General features: G+C 28.9%; 2 protein-coding genes and 1 pseudogene across 6 annotated transcripts in view; all 3 read right to left on the bottom strand.

The window, feature by feature from the left end:
- Positions 1-10,731, bottom strand: part of LOC125834049 (40S ribosomal protein S15a-1-like) — a 52,724-nt pseudogene extending 41,993 nt beyond the window's left edge.
- The window catches only part of LOC125834105 (40S ribosomal protein S15a-1), a 43,425-nt gene extending 32,694 nt beyond the window's left edge, over positions 1-10,731 (bottom strand). Inside the window, exons 1-4 of one of the 2 annotated variants that reach the window (XR_007443324.1) lie at positions 10,671-10,731; positions 9,455-9,601; positions 9,220-9,380; positions 8,670-8,827 (exon numbers count right to left, since the gene is read on the bottom strand). Coding sequence is in view for 1 of the 2 variants with exons in the window: in XM_049513288.1 (XP_049369245.1) it covers positions 8,729-8,827; positions 9,220-9,380; positions 9,455-9,587 (393 nt within the window). In the remaining variant the exon portion in view is untranslated. Of the gene's footprint in view, positions 1-8,584; positions 8,828-9,219; positions 9,381-9,454; positions 9,602-10,670 lie in introns of those variants that run through there. The other variant, XM_049513288.1, reaches the window with a different exon arrangement.
- Positions 1-10,735, bottom strand: part of LOC125834104 (40S ribosomal protein S15a-1) — a 43,429-nt gene extending 32,694 nt beyond the window's left edge. The window contains exons 1-4 of one of the 4 annotated variants that reach the window (XR_007443321.1): positions 10,671-10,735; positions 2,794-2,940; positions 2,559-2,719; positions 1,611-1,783 (exon numbers count right to left, since the gene is read on the bottom strand). Coding sequence is in view for 1 of the 4 variants with exons in the window: in XM_049513287.1 (XP_049369244.1) it covers positions 1,685-1,783; positions 2,559-2,719; positions 2,794-2,926 (393 nt within the window). In the remaining 3 variants the exon portion in view is untranslated. Of the gene's footprint in view, positions 1-1,553; positions 1,784-2,558; positions 2,720-2,793; positions 2,941-4,212; positions 4,354-10,670 lie in introns of those variants that run through there. The other 3 variants (XR_007443322.1, XR_007443323.1, XM_049513287.1) reach the window with 3 other exon arrangements.
- Between the last annotated feature and the right edge of the window lie 6,026 nt (positions 10,736-16,761).

Here is a 16,761-nt window from a genome sequence, read left to right as displayed (position 1 = left end):
AGATAAAATTAATTGAGAGCAATAACTACAAAAAATAAATGATAGTGGATGACTGAAATATAACCAATTTTAGATATTTATCACATTACGTAAGATCATTAAGATATCACTTTTTAGGGAAAAGAAGAGGCATAAAAAAAAATTAAATTCAATAAAATTTCCCCTCGTATGAAAACAAACAATTATACTTTATTGCTATCACTATCATATTGATTACACCATAAGTAGGAAAAAGTAAAAATAAAAAAATAAGAACCAAATAAGTAATACTTTAAAATTAAAAGTTAAACATTCAAAAAACTTTAAAGAAAAATAGTATAAATTATAAGTTGTCGTGTCTATGTGAGATATTGCTAATATAAGTAGCCTATGTTACATATGTAGTTCAAGAAGCAAAATAAATTACTCATAGAAAAAAACTGATTTTCTCTTCAAAAATTTCCCTCTAGTTTAAACAAATGAGATATAAGACCTAATAACAAAAGACCTCTAAGAAAATTCTCTTTCACTATGTCAATTTTGTGATGTGATCTTTATATTTTGAGCAGGTTAATAAAAATTAGACGCAAAGATCATAAACGTAAAATCATTTTGAGCAGCATATAATCCTTATAAGTTATCAACTTATAGCTTACATTTTTCTATATATAGTTTTAAAAGTTTTTTTAAAAAAAAATCTTGTTGTGTTCACATCAATCTTTGTTTTTTTTGTTTCATTGATCAAATATAAAAAAATTATAGAAACAGAAAAATTCTCTTATTTAGATAAATTTACTAGTTTTGCATAGAAGATTGGTAATGTTTGAATAATATGTCAGCTACATAACTAGATAAAATTAATTGAGAACAATAATTACAAAAAATAAATGATAGTGAATAACTGAAATATAACTAATTTTAGATATTTATCACATTATGTAAGACCATTGAAGTGTAGCTCTGTAGGGAAAAGAAAGAGACATAAAATAAAAATTAAATTCAATAAAATTTCCCCTCGTATGAAAACAAAGAATTATACTTTATTGATATCACTATCATATTGATTACACCCATAAGTAGGAAAAAGCAAAAATTAAAAAATAAGAACTAATTAAGTAAATACTTTAAAATTAAAAGTTAAGACATTCAAAAATATACAAAAAGTAGTATAAATTATAAATTATCGTGTCAATATGAGCTATTGCTAATATAAGTATCCTATGTTACATAGTTATTTCAAGATAGCAAAATGAATTACCCCTAAAAAAACTGATTTTTCTTTTCAAAAAATTTCTATTCTAGTTTAAACAACTGAGCTATAAGACCTAATAACCAAATACATCTAAGAAAATTATCTTCACTGTTTACACAAATGGTATACTTGAACACAAACTCACTATCAAACCTTCTTGGTTCATTTTACCAGAATTTTAACATGTATGCTTGCTCTATAGAAGCTAACAAGACTAGAAGAAAAGAGGACGTTTCTCTTACCTTCTATACTAGTAAAAAAACACAAACATATCTACAACTTTAGATGTCAATTGTCTCAACAGGCAATAAGCACCAGCAAGTTTTTCAACAAAATCTGATAATTGTCTCAAAATTTTCAATAAATTTGATGGTAACGAGAAAAACAGAAAAAGGTCGGTTACAACGAGCCAACAAACAGCAAAACCAAAGTTTTCATCCTTTTCAACATGACTCAATAAAAGAAACCAAGAACTTTTCCACCAACATTCTTTCTCCTAGCCTCTTCGTGGTCCATGATACCAGCTGAGGTAGTCAGCACAATGTACCCGAACTGCAAGTTGAAAACCAATATGCAAAGATCAAAACATAAAATAGACTATACAAAATAAAACTGACAAACAAGTACGACTTTTACTCCATCTGTGATCGCAGAAAATGTCTGCAATTTCATTTGCTTAGTATCAAGTATGAACTACATATGATGCTTCAATCCACAATGACTGTTCAGATACTTCTTCAAAGAAACACACTTCACATGGACTAATACAAAAATAACAGCAGATCGAGACTCTGTTAGCCAAGCCATAGGATAAAAAATTTCTCCTTTGGATAGACAGGAATGCTTCCTTTACAGGAGAGAGAGACTCAACTGCTATCTACAAAGAGCACTTGCTATGTGACAATTATAAATGGATGGGTCCTGTAAGCATTACAGATGATTGCCCCGAGTACTCAAGATTTTTAATGCTTAAGAAGAAGCACTAATTTTCAAATATCATTTTTTTCCCTTTGAAACAAAACTACGTTTTTCAAATTTCACAATGAAACATTGGTTAAACACTCATATAGCAAGCCAATTCATGATTCAGCAAAGAAGGAATCAAAAATTAATAATGTCTATTTCACAAGTTAATATGACCATGACTTGTTTCAACAAAGAAGTAAGGAATCAAAAATTAATTATGTCTATTTCACAAGCTAATATGACCACGACTTGTTCACCCCAACAATCATTTCGGAAGCTAGAAGCAAGGCTCAATTTGGAACCAGAAATGGAGTTCTATATATTGATCAAGGGAACAAAGTGAATATATTAATCACTATACCTGTCGGGAAGGAAGCAATCTAGCAGTCCATCCTTCAATCTCCTTGACTCCAACATCAAAGCGAGGACTAATGACACCACACTTGTTTAGCCTTCCATTCAGTTCGACAACAATCTTTCCGGACCTATGATCATCGACGTACTCAAATTCTCCGATGTAACCTACACATAGATACCAACAATAAGAAAATGATAGGGTGATGCTAGCAGTGAATACAGTTAAGAAACTAACATACCATGCTTCTGCATAACAATGAGGAACTTGATGATGACTTTTGATGAAGGTCTAATCATGACCTGACGCTTTCCCCTCTTTTCAGCATTGTACATGCTCTTGAGAGCATCATTCAGCACACTAACTCTGACCATCTTTTCTTATCTAACTGTATCCAGTCTATGCAATAATCAGATGCACCATCGAAAAAAGTAACCACAAAAATAGCTCCAAAAAACAAACAAAAAGAATCAAATGGTAGCAAGATATAGTCAATGTCCTCACAAAGACACTAGGTTGACAGCACAAATTCACATGTATTAGTAACTATAGATTAGAAACAGACCAGCAATCTTCAGAAATCATGACAACAATATAGCCACGGTGAGGACTCAACAGAAGGCAACACAATAATTACCAATATACAGACCTACATCAATAAGCTGCCTTTATAAAAGAACAAGAAACAAATTCTCACCACCACCCGTTATCAAAAAGCATAATAAGGTCCATATGTGAGAGGGAGTATTGAGAATACAATTCAACAATAGAAGTGTATTCTCTCTAATAGAACAAGATCACACACATCAACCCACTTACACAGAACATCATAAACTATTTGCTTAAAGCACCATAACCCATTTTATTGCCTCTTTTACTTTCCAAATTCCTACTTCCAATTACACCCCCCATTAAAACTAATCAGCACTCACATAGATTTACCATAAATACAACTACTAAGAACCCTAAAACATAAAAGGGTAAGAACCCTCACTAATTTCAACAATAAGAAAGTATGAAAAACTACTTTCTCCATCATGGGTCGGAAAAAAAAAAGAGATTAAAATCCATCATTTCACAGCAAAACCTGTAAGACTGTCAAAAAAGATCACATTTTTACACTCCAAATTCCTACTTCCATTCACACCCCTGTTAAAACTAATCATCAGTTCATCACTAGCATAAATTTTACCATAAATACAACAACCAAGAACCCTAAAACGTTAAAGGGTAAGAACCCTAGCTAATATCAACAATAACATAGTATGAAAAACTACTTTCTCCATCATGAGTGGGAAAAAAAAAGAGGTTAAAAGCCATCACATCACAGCAAAGCCTCAAAGATTGTCAAAAATGATAACATTTTTACTCTCCAAATTCCTACTTCCATTCATCACTAGCATAAATTTTACAATAAATACAACTACCAAGAAGCCTAAAACGTTAAAGGGTAAGAAGCGTAGCTAATATCAGCAATAAGATAGTAAGAAAAACTACTTTTTCCATCATGGGTCGGGAAAAAAAGAGATCAAAAGTCATCACCTCACAGCAAAGCTTCTAAGAAAGTGAAAAAGATCATATTTTTACTTGACAAATCTAAACAGAAACTACAAGAAACAATGGTATTTAAGTAAAGAAATGCAGTCAAAGAGACACTTACGCTTTGATTCGGTAGAGAAAGAGATCACAAGAGTTGTCGCTGCGGAGGAGCAAAGAGGCGGAAATCTAAAGCACTGGTTTTTACTTATAAACGTAGGGTTTTAGGTTTTATTGTTAGGAAGAAGCACTTGGGCCCAAAATCATTTTTTGACCGAATGGAAATTCCATTGAGCTTCCATATATGTATAAAATAATGGGCAAATCACATAAATCTCACTAGTTTAGGTCTTAATTGTTAAGATTTTCAATAGTTTCAAATATTACTTTATCTACCATATTTTATGATTAGGATACATGAGTGTGAATTCATGAGATACATGTATCTGTCGAATTTTAAAATTGTACAAAATTTATTTATTTAAATTAATTGGTTGTAACTTATTTCCTTAATTAGAGGAGTAATTGAGGATTTTCAAAATACATAGATAATTAATTTCATTTTATTATTCTTTGAAATAGTAAATTCATTAATATTATTAATATAAGATAAAAACATGTATATCTTGGTAATGTAATTTGATTAATTTCAAATTATTACTCTTAAAATAATAAATTCATTAATTTGATATATCGATTATCAATATATGATGTATCCAACAAACTAAACATTTAGATACATGAGTGCCATACAAGTACATTCATATGTATCTAGCATTAATTTCATGTATTTGTTATACGTATCTAGTATTAATTTTATGTATGTGTATATATATATATATTAATTTCATGTATGTTTTATATGTATCTAGTATGAATTTGACGTATCAAGTATCAATTGCATGTGTTATATCCAAAAGCTTGTATCTCGAATACATAGTAAACACATACATCTAATTATATGTATCTAAATATGGAATATACAAAAAGAAGAAGCATATACATCTAATTATGTGTATCTAAATTTCATACGTTATATCCAACAACATGTATCTCGAATACATAATAAGCATATACATTTAATTATATGTATCTAAATATGAAATGTAGTTGAAACACGTGAATCTATGAGCAAATCACGACTATAGAGTACCTGTTGTATCATTAATATCATTGTGTTGTTAAAAATCATGTATCCAAAATTTAATATATAGTGGATACATATACATGTTCAGATACCCCATTACTAAAAATACAACTCGGATCTTAATTAAGATTACTACTTATTGGATACACATGTTTCAAGGGCTATATCAAAGTAATGTTGGTACTACCACATCCATATCACAGTAACCAAAGAAAGTCTTAGAAGAACACCAGCAAACAAAAACTCTCTACAATATTCCCTTTGATCCTTTTGCATTGTGGCATAACATAATCAAAACTAAGATCCATTTCTTTCGGAGACAAACAATCAAGACCCACTATGAATTGAAAGTTTTCTCTGTAGCAGTTACTGTGATTGGAACTCGTGATAAATGAACAATACAAAATGATATTTGGGTTCAGGAGAATTTGTGGTGATGATATCTTGAGAAGAAGAGAGTAGATTAACTATTGTTGAAATGAAATTGTAAGGTGAAATTCTTGAATCAGAAAGGAGGAGACATAATTGAGTGATAAACATGGGAGGGGAGAATTAAGAGATAGTGGTTGATTTGGAGTGAAAGAGTTATTTAAGCAGATAATTAATCAATAATAGTTTTAAGGGATGTGGGTATCTAATAGTATTTTCAAATAATATATCAATATATGGTATAAAATACTAAAAGTGGTAATATATGTAATTGTTTAAAAGTAAAGATAATATTAGTATATATAGTAGTGATGTATGTCTAATAAGGTAGTTTATCCTAAAATAATACTATGTTACATTTTTCTATAATATGGTTTTAAAATATTTTAATTTTTATTTTATTTCTTGTTATGTTTATACTCCCTCCATTCTTATTTACATGTCTCCATAGTAGGTTTCATGTGCGTTAAGAAACTAAATAAGTTTATAATTCTATTTTTATTTAATGATTTTTTGAAGTTAAGTTTTTCAATTAATTAAAATTAATTTATTTATTTTGATTAATTAATTTGACCAAGGAACATAAATTACTCACTCAATTTTTCTACGTTGGTGAAATATATATTTTCAAGATAACTCGCAAGCGTAAAATAGAAAGAATAGTGCTATTTATACATTAATTTTGTGAAATGACAAATATTAAGGAACTTTATATGTTCTGTTGCATTCATCATCAAATTTAAAAAATTATTGAGACTGAAAATTCTCTTATTTAGACAATTTTACTATCGTTTTGCGTAGAAGTTTGATAATTTTTTATTAATATGCCAGCTACATACTCTTAACTAGATAAAATTAATTGAAAGTAAAAACTATACAAAATTAATACTCCTAATAATGGATACATGAAACATAACTAGTTTTAGATATTTATCACCTTATGTTAGACCATTTTCGCTTGGTAGGGAAAAGAAGAGAAATAAATAAGAACCAAATAATACTTCAAAATAAAAAGACGATCAAAAAATTATACAAAAATACAATAAATTATAGATCTTGTGTCAATACGAAGCAAAAGGTCAAAATTAGGGGTGTTCACGGTTTGGATAAAAACCGATCCAAATCGAAAAATTGAACCAAATCAATAAAATAAAACCGATTTTATTTGGGTTTGGTTTGGTTTTAGATTTTTGAAAATCGATAGTATTTGGTTTGGTTATGGTTTTATTCAAAAAAAAACCGAAGAAATAACCGAATCGATGAATTATATACATATATTTTATTAATATACATACTTAATATATTGTTTTTATAAATAATTTTAAAGATCTTACACATATTTTCATTAAAATTTCTTTATAATTTACTTATTGAAAACAAAAACGTCCAAGATGAAACATTTATCTTATTGATTTCATGTATATGAGTGTCTATGACAATTCTTTGTGGGACTGAAAATGTTTTTGTCTTTTCCTTCTAGGCCAATATAGTGAATTTTAAAGTTTTATTGATAGTAAATTTAGTGATCGAAAGTTCAGTAATTTAAGTCATTCTAACTATTTTTCGTTTTGAATGGATTGTTGTCACTTTTTTCACATTTTGAATGAATTGTTTCTTTTATTTTTGTGTATGGTTCATAACCGAATAACCAAAACAAACCAAACCGAAAACCGATAACCACCAAACCGATAAATGTATATTATATTTGATTTGATTTGGTTTTGATAATTTAAAAACCGATTAAGTTGATTTGGTTTTGATTTTAACCAATAACTGATTCAAACCAACCCGTGAACACCCTTAGTCATAATGATAGAGTTATAGTTAACATAAGTAGCCTATCAAAGGCTGGGCACCGGATCGGAACGGGACTACCAGATCGGAACAGGACGGTTTGACCTAGTTGTTACTCGGTATCGGAATAAACCGAACCGAAATTACCGGGATGGAGGTTGGATTCCGTTCCGTCCCACTATATACCTAGATAGAACCAGAACAGATCGAAATGGGATGGGATAAACAGGACAACACCTATTTAAAAAAAAAAAAAAAAATTAGTTATTTTGAATTATGAAAATATGAATATTTTTTATTTTTCTTACTTTAATAGTTTATACTTTATAGTATTTAATTTCAAAATTTAAAATGTAATTTTACTTAAGTTTATTTTAAAGATATATTTTTTTTAATTTTTACTTTCTTAAGTTTGGAAGTTAAGTTCAATAAAGTTTTTTTTTCAAGTTTTTGAGCTTATGTTATAAGTTCCCAAGATTTGAATCTTTTGAAGTTTATAAGTTTATAAATTATTAAGTTATACTTATAACTTGTAATTTAAATAACTTAAGTTTGTAATTTTAAAAAATTAAATAAACAAAAAAGAAAAGCTAATAAAAGTATAAAACAATGACAAAATACAATTTTTAATTTTAATTAGAAATGATTTACTGATTCAATGTATCCCATTCCGTCCCAAATACTACCAAACCAAAATGGTACCACAACGGTACCGATACAACCAGGTCCCGTGCCCAGTCTTACATCCTGTGTTACATTTTTAATTCAAGAAGCAAAATTAATTATACAAGACCAAGTAACATGACAAAGAAATCAATGGAAACCTTAAATTGAACATCTTTACGAATACACAAACTATATGGTCAATTTTATGTTGTGATCTTTTCACAAATAGTAAATCGAATTTACTGTTTACTTTATTCTGGCAAGTATATGGGATAATAACCACAAAAACACATTACTAGAAATTTAACATTTATGCTTGCTCTAACAAGACTTGGAAGAAAAGAGACCTTTCCCTTTCCATTCATACTCGGGAGAAACACAAACATGCAAATCTACAACAAACTTTGGATGTCAATAGACACGCCCCAATAAAGATGAACAGGCAATAAACACCAGCAACTTTCTCAACAAAATCTGATAACTGTCTCAAAATTTTCAATAAAATCCCTACTAAATTTGATGGTAATGAGAAAAACAGAAAAAAGGGCGGTTATAACGAGCCAACAAACAGCAAAACCAAAGTTTTCATCCTTGTCAACACGACTCAATAAAAGAAACCAAGAACTTTTCCACCAACATTCTTTCTCCTAGCCTCTTCATGGTCCATGATTCCAGCTGAGGTAGTCAGCACAATGTACCCAAACTGCAAGTTGAAACCAATAAGTAAACATCAAAACATAAAAATAGATAATATACAGAATAACCAGGAGAGCCTCAACTGCAAGCATCTACAAAGAGTGCTTGCTGTGTGACATTTACAAATGAGCGGATCTTTTAAGCATTACAGGTGCTTGCCCAAATTACTCAAGATTTTCTACTGCTCAAGGAGAACCATAATTTAGCAAGTCATGATTCATCAAAGAAGTAAAGAATCAAACATTAAAAATGTCTATTTCACAAGGCTATGACCATGACATAACATTCACCCCGACAATCATTTCAGAAGACAGAAGCCAGGCCCAAATTGAAGATGACCAGAAATGGAGTTCCATATATTGATCAAGGGAACAAAGCGAATTATATTAATAACTATACCTGTCGAGAAGGGAGCAATCTAGCAGTCCATCCTTCAATCTCCTTAACTCCAACATCAAAGCGAGGACTAATAACACCACACTTGTTTAGCCTTCCGTTCAGTTCGACAACAATCTTTCCTGACCTATGATCATCGACGTACTCAAATTCTCCGATGTAACCTACACATGGATACCAAAAGTAAGAATATGACAAGGTGATGCCAGCAGTGCATACAGTTAAGAAACTAACATACCATGCTTCTGCATAACAATGAGGAACTTGATGATGACTTTTGATGAAGGTCTAATCATGACCTGACGCTTTCCCCTCTTCTCAGCATTGTACATGCTCTTGAGAGCATCATTCAACACGCTAACTCTGACCATCTTTTCTTATCAAACTGTATCCAGTTTATACAATAATCAGATGCACCATCAAAAAAAGTGACAACAAGAAAAGCTCCAAAAACCAAACAAAATGAATCAAATGGTAGCAGTCAACGTCCTCAAAAAGACACTAGATTAACAGCATAAATTCACAGGTATTAGTGACTATAAATTAGAAGCAGACCAGCAAGCACCAGCAAACTTCAGAAATCATGACAACAATATAAGTATATAACTACAGTGAAGACTCAACAGAAGACATGACAATAATTACCAATATAGAGCTAGACAAACACCATCTTATTACAAGACCTCCATAAAAAATGCTTCCTTTATCAAGGAATAAAGATATAAATCATCACTACCACCCATTATCAAAAAGCATAATAAGGCCCGCATGTGAGAGGGCATGTTGAAAATACAATTAAATATTAGATAGTGTGTTCCCCATAACAGCTTAAGCTCACACACATCAACCCACTTCCCAGAACATAATAATCTATATGATTCAAGCACCATAACCCATTCTATTGCCTTTTTTACACTCCAGAATTCCTACTTCCATTCACATAGCCTTCAAAACTAACCATCACTTGCATAGATTTACCATGAATACAACTACCAAGAACCCTAAACATTAAAGAGTAAGAACCTTCGCTAATTCCAACAATAAGATAGTACGAAAAGAGAATAAAAGTCTTTCACATCTTAGCAAAACCCCTAAGATTATCAAAAAAATCACATTTTTACTCTCCAGAATCCCTATTTCCATTCACACCCCCGTTAAAACTTATCATCACTAGCATAGATTTACCACAAATACCAAGAACCCTAAGACGTTAAAGGGTAAGAACCCTCACTAATTTCAACAATAAGATAGTATGAAAAACTACTTTCTCCATCACGGTTCGGGGAAAAAGAGATTAAAATCCATCACATCTCAGTAAAACCTCTAAGAATGTCAAAAAGATCACATTTTTACTTTACAAATCAAAACAGAAACTACAAGAAACAATGGTATCTAAGTAACGAAATGCAGACAATTGTATCTAAGTAAAGAAATGCAGGCAAAGAGACATTTACAATTTGATTCGGTAGAGAAAGAGATCACAAGAGTTGTTGCTGCGGAGGAGCAAAGAGGCGGTAATCTAAGGCAATGGCTTTTACATGTAAACCTAGGGCTTTAGGTTTTATTGTTGGGAAGAAACACTTTTGGGCCCAAAATTAATCTTCTAAAATGGCCCAAAATGTATAACTTTTTCTAAGGAGAATTTTCGCAAATAGCCACTGTAATAAAGTTAATTATGTTTCATAGTTATAATTTGCATATTTACGAATTATAATTACAGTTTAAGTTGTCTCGTTTGTATAATTTGTGGATGAGTTTGCAGGTACGTTTGTATAATTGAGTAGTTTTTGTATAAACTCAAAATAACGAATTTATACAAACACAAACATCTGAACTTTAAACAGTTATAAAAAATTATACTATACAAAAGTTATACAAATTTCAAATTATACAAACGTACAAATTATATAAACTCGAAACTCAAGTCCATGTAATTATCATTGAATGTTGATTGTGAATGATAATTAACTAAAACTATAGCTGTGATGATTGATTAACTAGTATATATTTGTTTAACCATGTAATTTTCATTTTTTCAAATGGACAAAATAGTCATCTTTTAATCCCTAGCCCCAATTATTGTGTTTAACTAGAGTGGTATCAATTGAACGAGTTAGGCTTTAATTAACAAGATTAAAATGGAATGACTTGGTGTCAATTGAACGGGGTAGGCTGTAATTAAAAAGGCTAAAATGGAAAAAAAGTTTAGAACGGATTGAGTCATAACTTGCTCAAATTTACTTTGGGCCAAATGAATTAGAAATTGGATTGAATTTAAATAATATTAGCACATTGCCATAATTCTTAACTAACAACATTTAACTCATAAAACTAGCCAATTTTTTACTAACTTTTCATGATAGCTATTTGTAGAATAAATTGATATAGACTTAATTGTTAAATGAGATTAATTTTATAATTTTGAGACTCAGTTAATAGTAATAAATGGGTTGACATATATAATGCATGCAATTACTTGTTAAAAATGATATGACATATGAAATAATATATATTTTTTATGGAAATTATTAATAATTGAATAACTTTTTTTAAAAAAGAAAGAAATAAAGCTTTGTATCCAAAAAGAAGAGAACGAAATGAAATTTTAAAAAAAAAAGTAGCATAACATGTTTCAGTTTGTATTTCTCTTTCTAATTCATAGGTATACGATGAAAAAGGTTAATAAAAACTAAAGAGACAATAATTGTTTCTTTTTGCACATATATTATCAAACCACATATAACATTACGAGAATAATTTGTGTGTCGTATGAATAGTCTATTGTGACACATAAATGACTTATGAGTTATAGTTTATATGTCCTATGGATAGATATGTGATAACACATGTAATACTATAAAAAGTAATTTTGAAAGCTAATATATATGAACAAATTGCTATTATGCATGAATTATATATACTATAACCTATTAAAAGTAATGTAGAATTTTTCAAGTATGGTAAAAGATAAATTGATGATCTTAATATGTTTGGTCTCACCTTTATAATCTTTTTTTGTTTTTGCAATATCTTAATACCAATATATTAACCAGAAATTTCTAATTTAATTTGAAATATAGTTGTTTTGTAGAGTTGCTTCCACTTCATCTTTACAATTATTTTTTCTTTGGAGTTATATCCATAGATTTTATGCTTAGTTACTTTTTAGATGCTTATTGACAATGTTTTTTTTTGGTTTTTATTCGTTGTTCGGTACTCACATTGAAACCCGATTAAATCTGAATTTGTGCCGAAAAGTATCACTGAGAGATAAAGCGTCCCCTAACAAAATTGACTTCATATAGAATATATATATGAGATTTTTTATATTTCAACAACAATTATTGTTTGTTCTTTTGAATCATATTGATGTATTATTATTGATTTAGCATAATGATTTGCTAAGCAAATAATGACTTAATGAGTGTTATCTTATGACCAGTGAATTTAAGTTATAATTAATTGTTTACTAATGAAATTTTGAAAGAACTCCATGCTCTCTAATTGATTGATGCATTGCTAAAAGAAAATAAATTAGAATATATTTACGGTCGTGTGTGACGACTTATATGTCACTTGTCTTGGAGCTTAAATATAATACATGTCAATATGTATAATAAGTTATTACTACTATTTATATAAATACTTTATCATATTCATCTTATATGCTTTGATTGTTATCTTTATACATCATAATAATTGATAGATTATTTTAAAATTCGGATAAATAGTTTATTAAGAATGGAGTCATGAAAATCAAGATTAGTTTCCTTATGCTTGAACATACTGGATATTTATTAAATGAAGATAGATTGGTAAAAAAAAATGATGTGATAACAGTTTCATGTATATGATACTATTGTGATTTTTTAAAAATTATTTTTTTACTGATAAAAGTATTTTTCATCATATTTTTTATTTTCAATTTTTTACAAATACTGAGACTATCAGTTTGTCATAAACACTCATATTTTCAGCCTAAGCTCAATTATAAACTTGCAAATTTGTAATAAATTTATATTTTTCCATGTAAGTTTTGTTCCACTGTCTCGTGAATAATCAATATCTTATAGTAGATGACATTTAATCGAAAAAAATCTCCATCAATTTTTTAATAGAAATAAAACTAGACAACATTCTTAGAACAGTCAATTACATCCAATTTTTGGTTTAGCTCTCTTCCGCTTCTAATATGTTTGGAGACTCTTTTTTTATTATTATTAATTTCATATTTCTGGAGTATACATCAAAAAAATTATATTTTTATTTAAGGTCTTCGAAATTTTTAGTTGATCAGATTATTGAATTCGTATTCTTAAAAGAAAAAAAATTGATTTTATTTTTATTCTTTAAAAATTGGATTGAATTGGTAATTTGTATTGTTAAGATGATTAATGATATTATGATGAATGATATGTAAAATGATTGCTTGAGAGAGTATACATGTGTGTAATTAACATCATGTATACATATGTGAATGTCAAATTTTATATACTTGTATATATTATTCGATCTTTTTGTTGTATACTTATAAATAATATACAATGCGCAATATATTTGTGATGCATTTTAAAAAATATATATGATTTACAAGTTAATACATATCAGTTTTTTATTTATAATTCATCAACTTTATCGCAATAAAAAAATTATATTATTATTGTCAAAACTTTACAATTTATTTGGGTTATTGAAAAAAGACTTAGGCAAAAAAAGAATAAGTTATATAATAAGTGATTAAACATGCTATATTCTTATATATTTCTAAAATTAGTTGCATAAAATTTAACGTTGATAATAATATTTTATCTTTGACGGATCGTTATACTATGTAGCGATTCAATATGATAATTAATAATGTTTCAAATTGAGACATCAATTAATATAGATACATTCATGGAAGGAAAAGAGACGGTAAGGATCACAAAAGTTATTAACGAGTTTGAGTGAAATGAAATACAATTTTTATATATGTATATATATTGATATCTACGTTAAAAATGTATCAAAAAAATTAACGACATGTCATTTAATGATAATAGCTAATTTTATTGGTTATTAAGTGATTGTTAGAGAATAAATTTGGGATGAAATTGATAAAGATACAAAGAAGATGAGAGATTAAGTATAAGGATTACTGGTTGGTAATTTTTTTAAACGACAAATATCAAAATTCAATTATTAGTTTAAAATGTTTGCCAATAATTATTTAAAGTTGCATATTAATGTAGATATAAGAACAAGAAAAAATAAGTGGAGACATTAAACAAACTATTCATTAGAATAATTTTTAAAATTCAAAATAACCTTATTATCATTTATTACTCGGCCATCGAGTCACCTTTATTACTACTAATAACTAAAACAAAAAGTGCATTTCGACTTTCCTTCTTCTTTGGCCACTACTTTTACCTTCCAATTTCCATCTTTGTTGTTTTTTTTTTAAAAAAAAGAAATGCTTATATTTATTTTTCTCAAGTACTATTAATTAGAACATAATTAGTATCTTTGAGATTTACAATGGCTAATCTATGATTGACAATTCAAAGGGAAGCATAAAGGAAAATGGTGAACAATACGTACTATTTAGAAAACTAGACTTTTTCTTTAAAAAAAAATAGCCCATTGAAAAAGATGGACTATTGTAATATGTTAATATTTTATAAATAATATATATGTATATATACACATTTAGTAAATAATTATATATCATACCTACCCAATTATATTATTATTTATATAATATCGATATATTACATAAAACACGTAAACAAATATATATCCGTAATTTCCCCCATTTGGTCTAGAAAAAAAAAATCCCTCTTGGGCGGAAAAGAAAAGAATAACTATTTTAGACAAAGCTACTCTACTCTAATGTCAAACTAATTAGTTTTTATGGTATCCAACTTCTCATACGGTCAAAGATTTCTCATACAACCCCTTCACCCACATCCCCCAAGTTTCATTATAGTGACTAAAATTGAATCAAAGAAGTTGTTAGTAATTTTGAGTGCAACGATATACAAATTCAATTGTTATTTATATGAAGTTTATATTAAAAATATATCAAAAATAAAATTTTAACGATATGTTATTTAATGATAGTTGATTATATTGAAATTGGGTGATTGTTAGAGAACAAATTTGGGATGAAATTGAAATCATTGAATGATTGTTAGCTAATAAATTTGAGATGAAATTGATAAAGATATGAAAAGGGCGAGAGATTAAACTATAACAAATACTTGTTGATAATTTTTTCAAACGACAAGTGCCAAATTTAATTATTACTCCCTCCGTTTATCTTTACTTGTCTAATATACTATTTTGGGATGTCCAATAATACTTATCCAGTTTTCTAAAACCAATGAATAATTTACCATGTTGTGTCTATTTTATTTTTGCTATTAAACACTATTTATTTTTCAATGTTTTAGATGAAATATAAATATTAATGGTGAATTGATAGAATCAACTTTTATCATTTACTATTTTTTTAATCCTTGTGATAAGTCAATAGTGGGCAATTATTATTGAACAAAGAGATTAGTTTAAAATAGTTGTCAATAACAATTTAAAGTTGCATATTACTGTCAATATTAAAACAAGAAAAGAAGTGCAGAAATTAGACAAACTATTCGTTGAAATAGTTTTTTAAGTTTTTTTTTTGTTGGGTCAAATGTAGGACTTCTATTTAATCAAACGTGGATCATTTACAAATAACTAGTTCCAGTGGACTCTAGGAACTAGATCTTGAAAAATGATCTCTTCTGTCCCAAGAAAACTAGACAATATACATATGTCCTAGTTAGGATAATTGTTTAAGCTATGCAGTAGTTGATCCATTTGCTGGTGTGGTTGCTTCGAGTGTGAAGCTGAATAACTATCTCTTTCAATTTGTTGGCGCTTTCTTTTACTTTTGCTTAGAATCTTCAACACTTTCTTTTATTCCAGATATGGTATACTGTTGCAGCAAATAAGAATGTCAAGATTTCAGCTTTGGCCCTATTGTGCTTGACTTGCTGTGTTAGCCAGTTAATTTCATCATTCCATTTTATGATTTGTCTATTTATACCCATCCATTTGAGAAGACAACGGGGTTGCCAGATATGTTTTGAGTATGGGCATTCGAAAAGTAGGTGCTCAATTGTTTCCATTTCTCTTGAGGTGCATTGAACACAATCAGTATCCACTTGAATTCCCCACTTCTCTAGCTTGTGAACCGTTGACAGTTTCCTCTTAATGGCAAGCAACATAATGAATTGATGTTGTGGTATTGGACATGCTCCCATGGTGATATTTTTCCAAGGCACATTAGAATATTGTGATGTACGAGTCAAGTAAGCTTTTTTTATGCTAAATTTGCCCTTATGACAGTGTTGCTGCAACCATCCTAGTGCATCTATATTGTTCAATCACTTTCGTGCATCAAAAACTTTTCTCACTAGCCAACATGCTTGGGAGGATTTGGGAGTCCATTCAATTCTCTATTTTTTATATAGAAATTATGGATCCATAATGTATCTTTCTTTGTTGCAATTGCCT

The sequence above is a fragment of the Solanum verrucosum genome, unplaced genomic scaffold (assembly GCF_900185275.1).
Source record: "Solanum verrucosum unplaced genomic scaffold, falcon-dt-bn FXZP01000108.1, whole genome shotgun sequence".
Classification (NCBI taxonomy): Eukaryota; Viridiplantae; Streptophyta; class Magnoliopsida; order Solanales; family Solanaceae; genus Solanum; species Solanum verrucosum.
The sequence above is the reverse complement of the archived record's forward strand: the minus strand, read 5'-3'. Positions and strand labels throughout refer to the sequence as shown.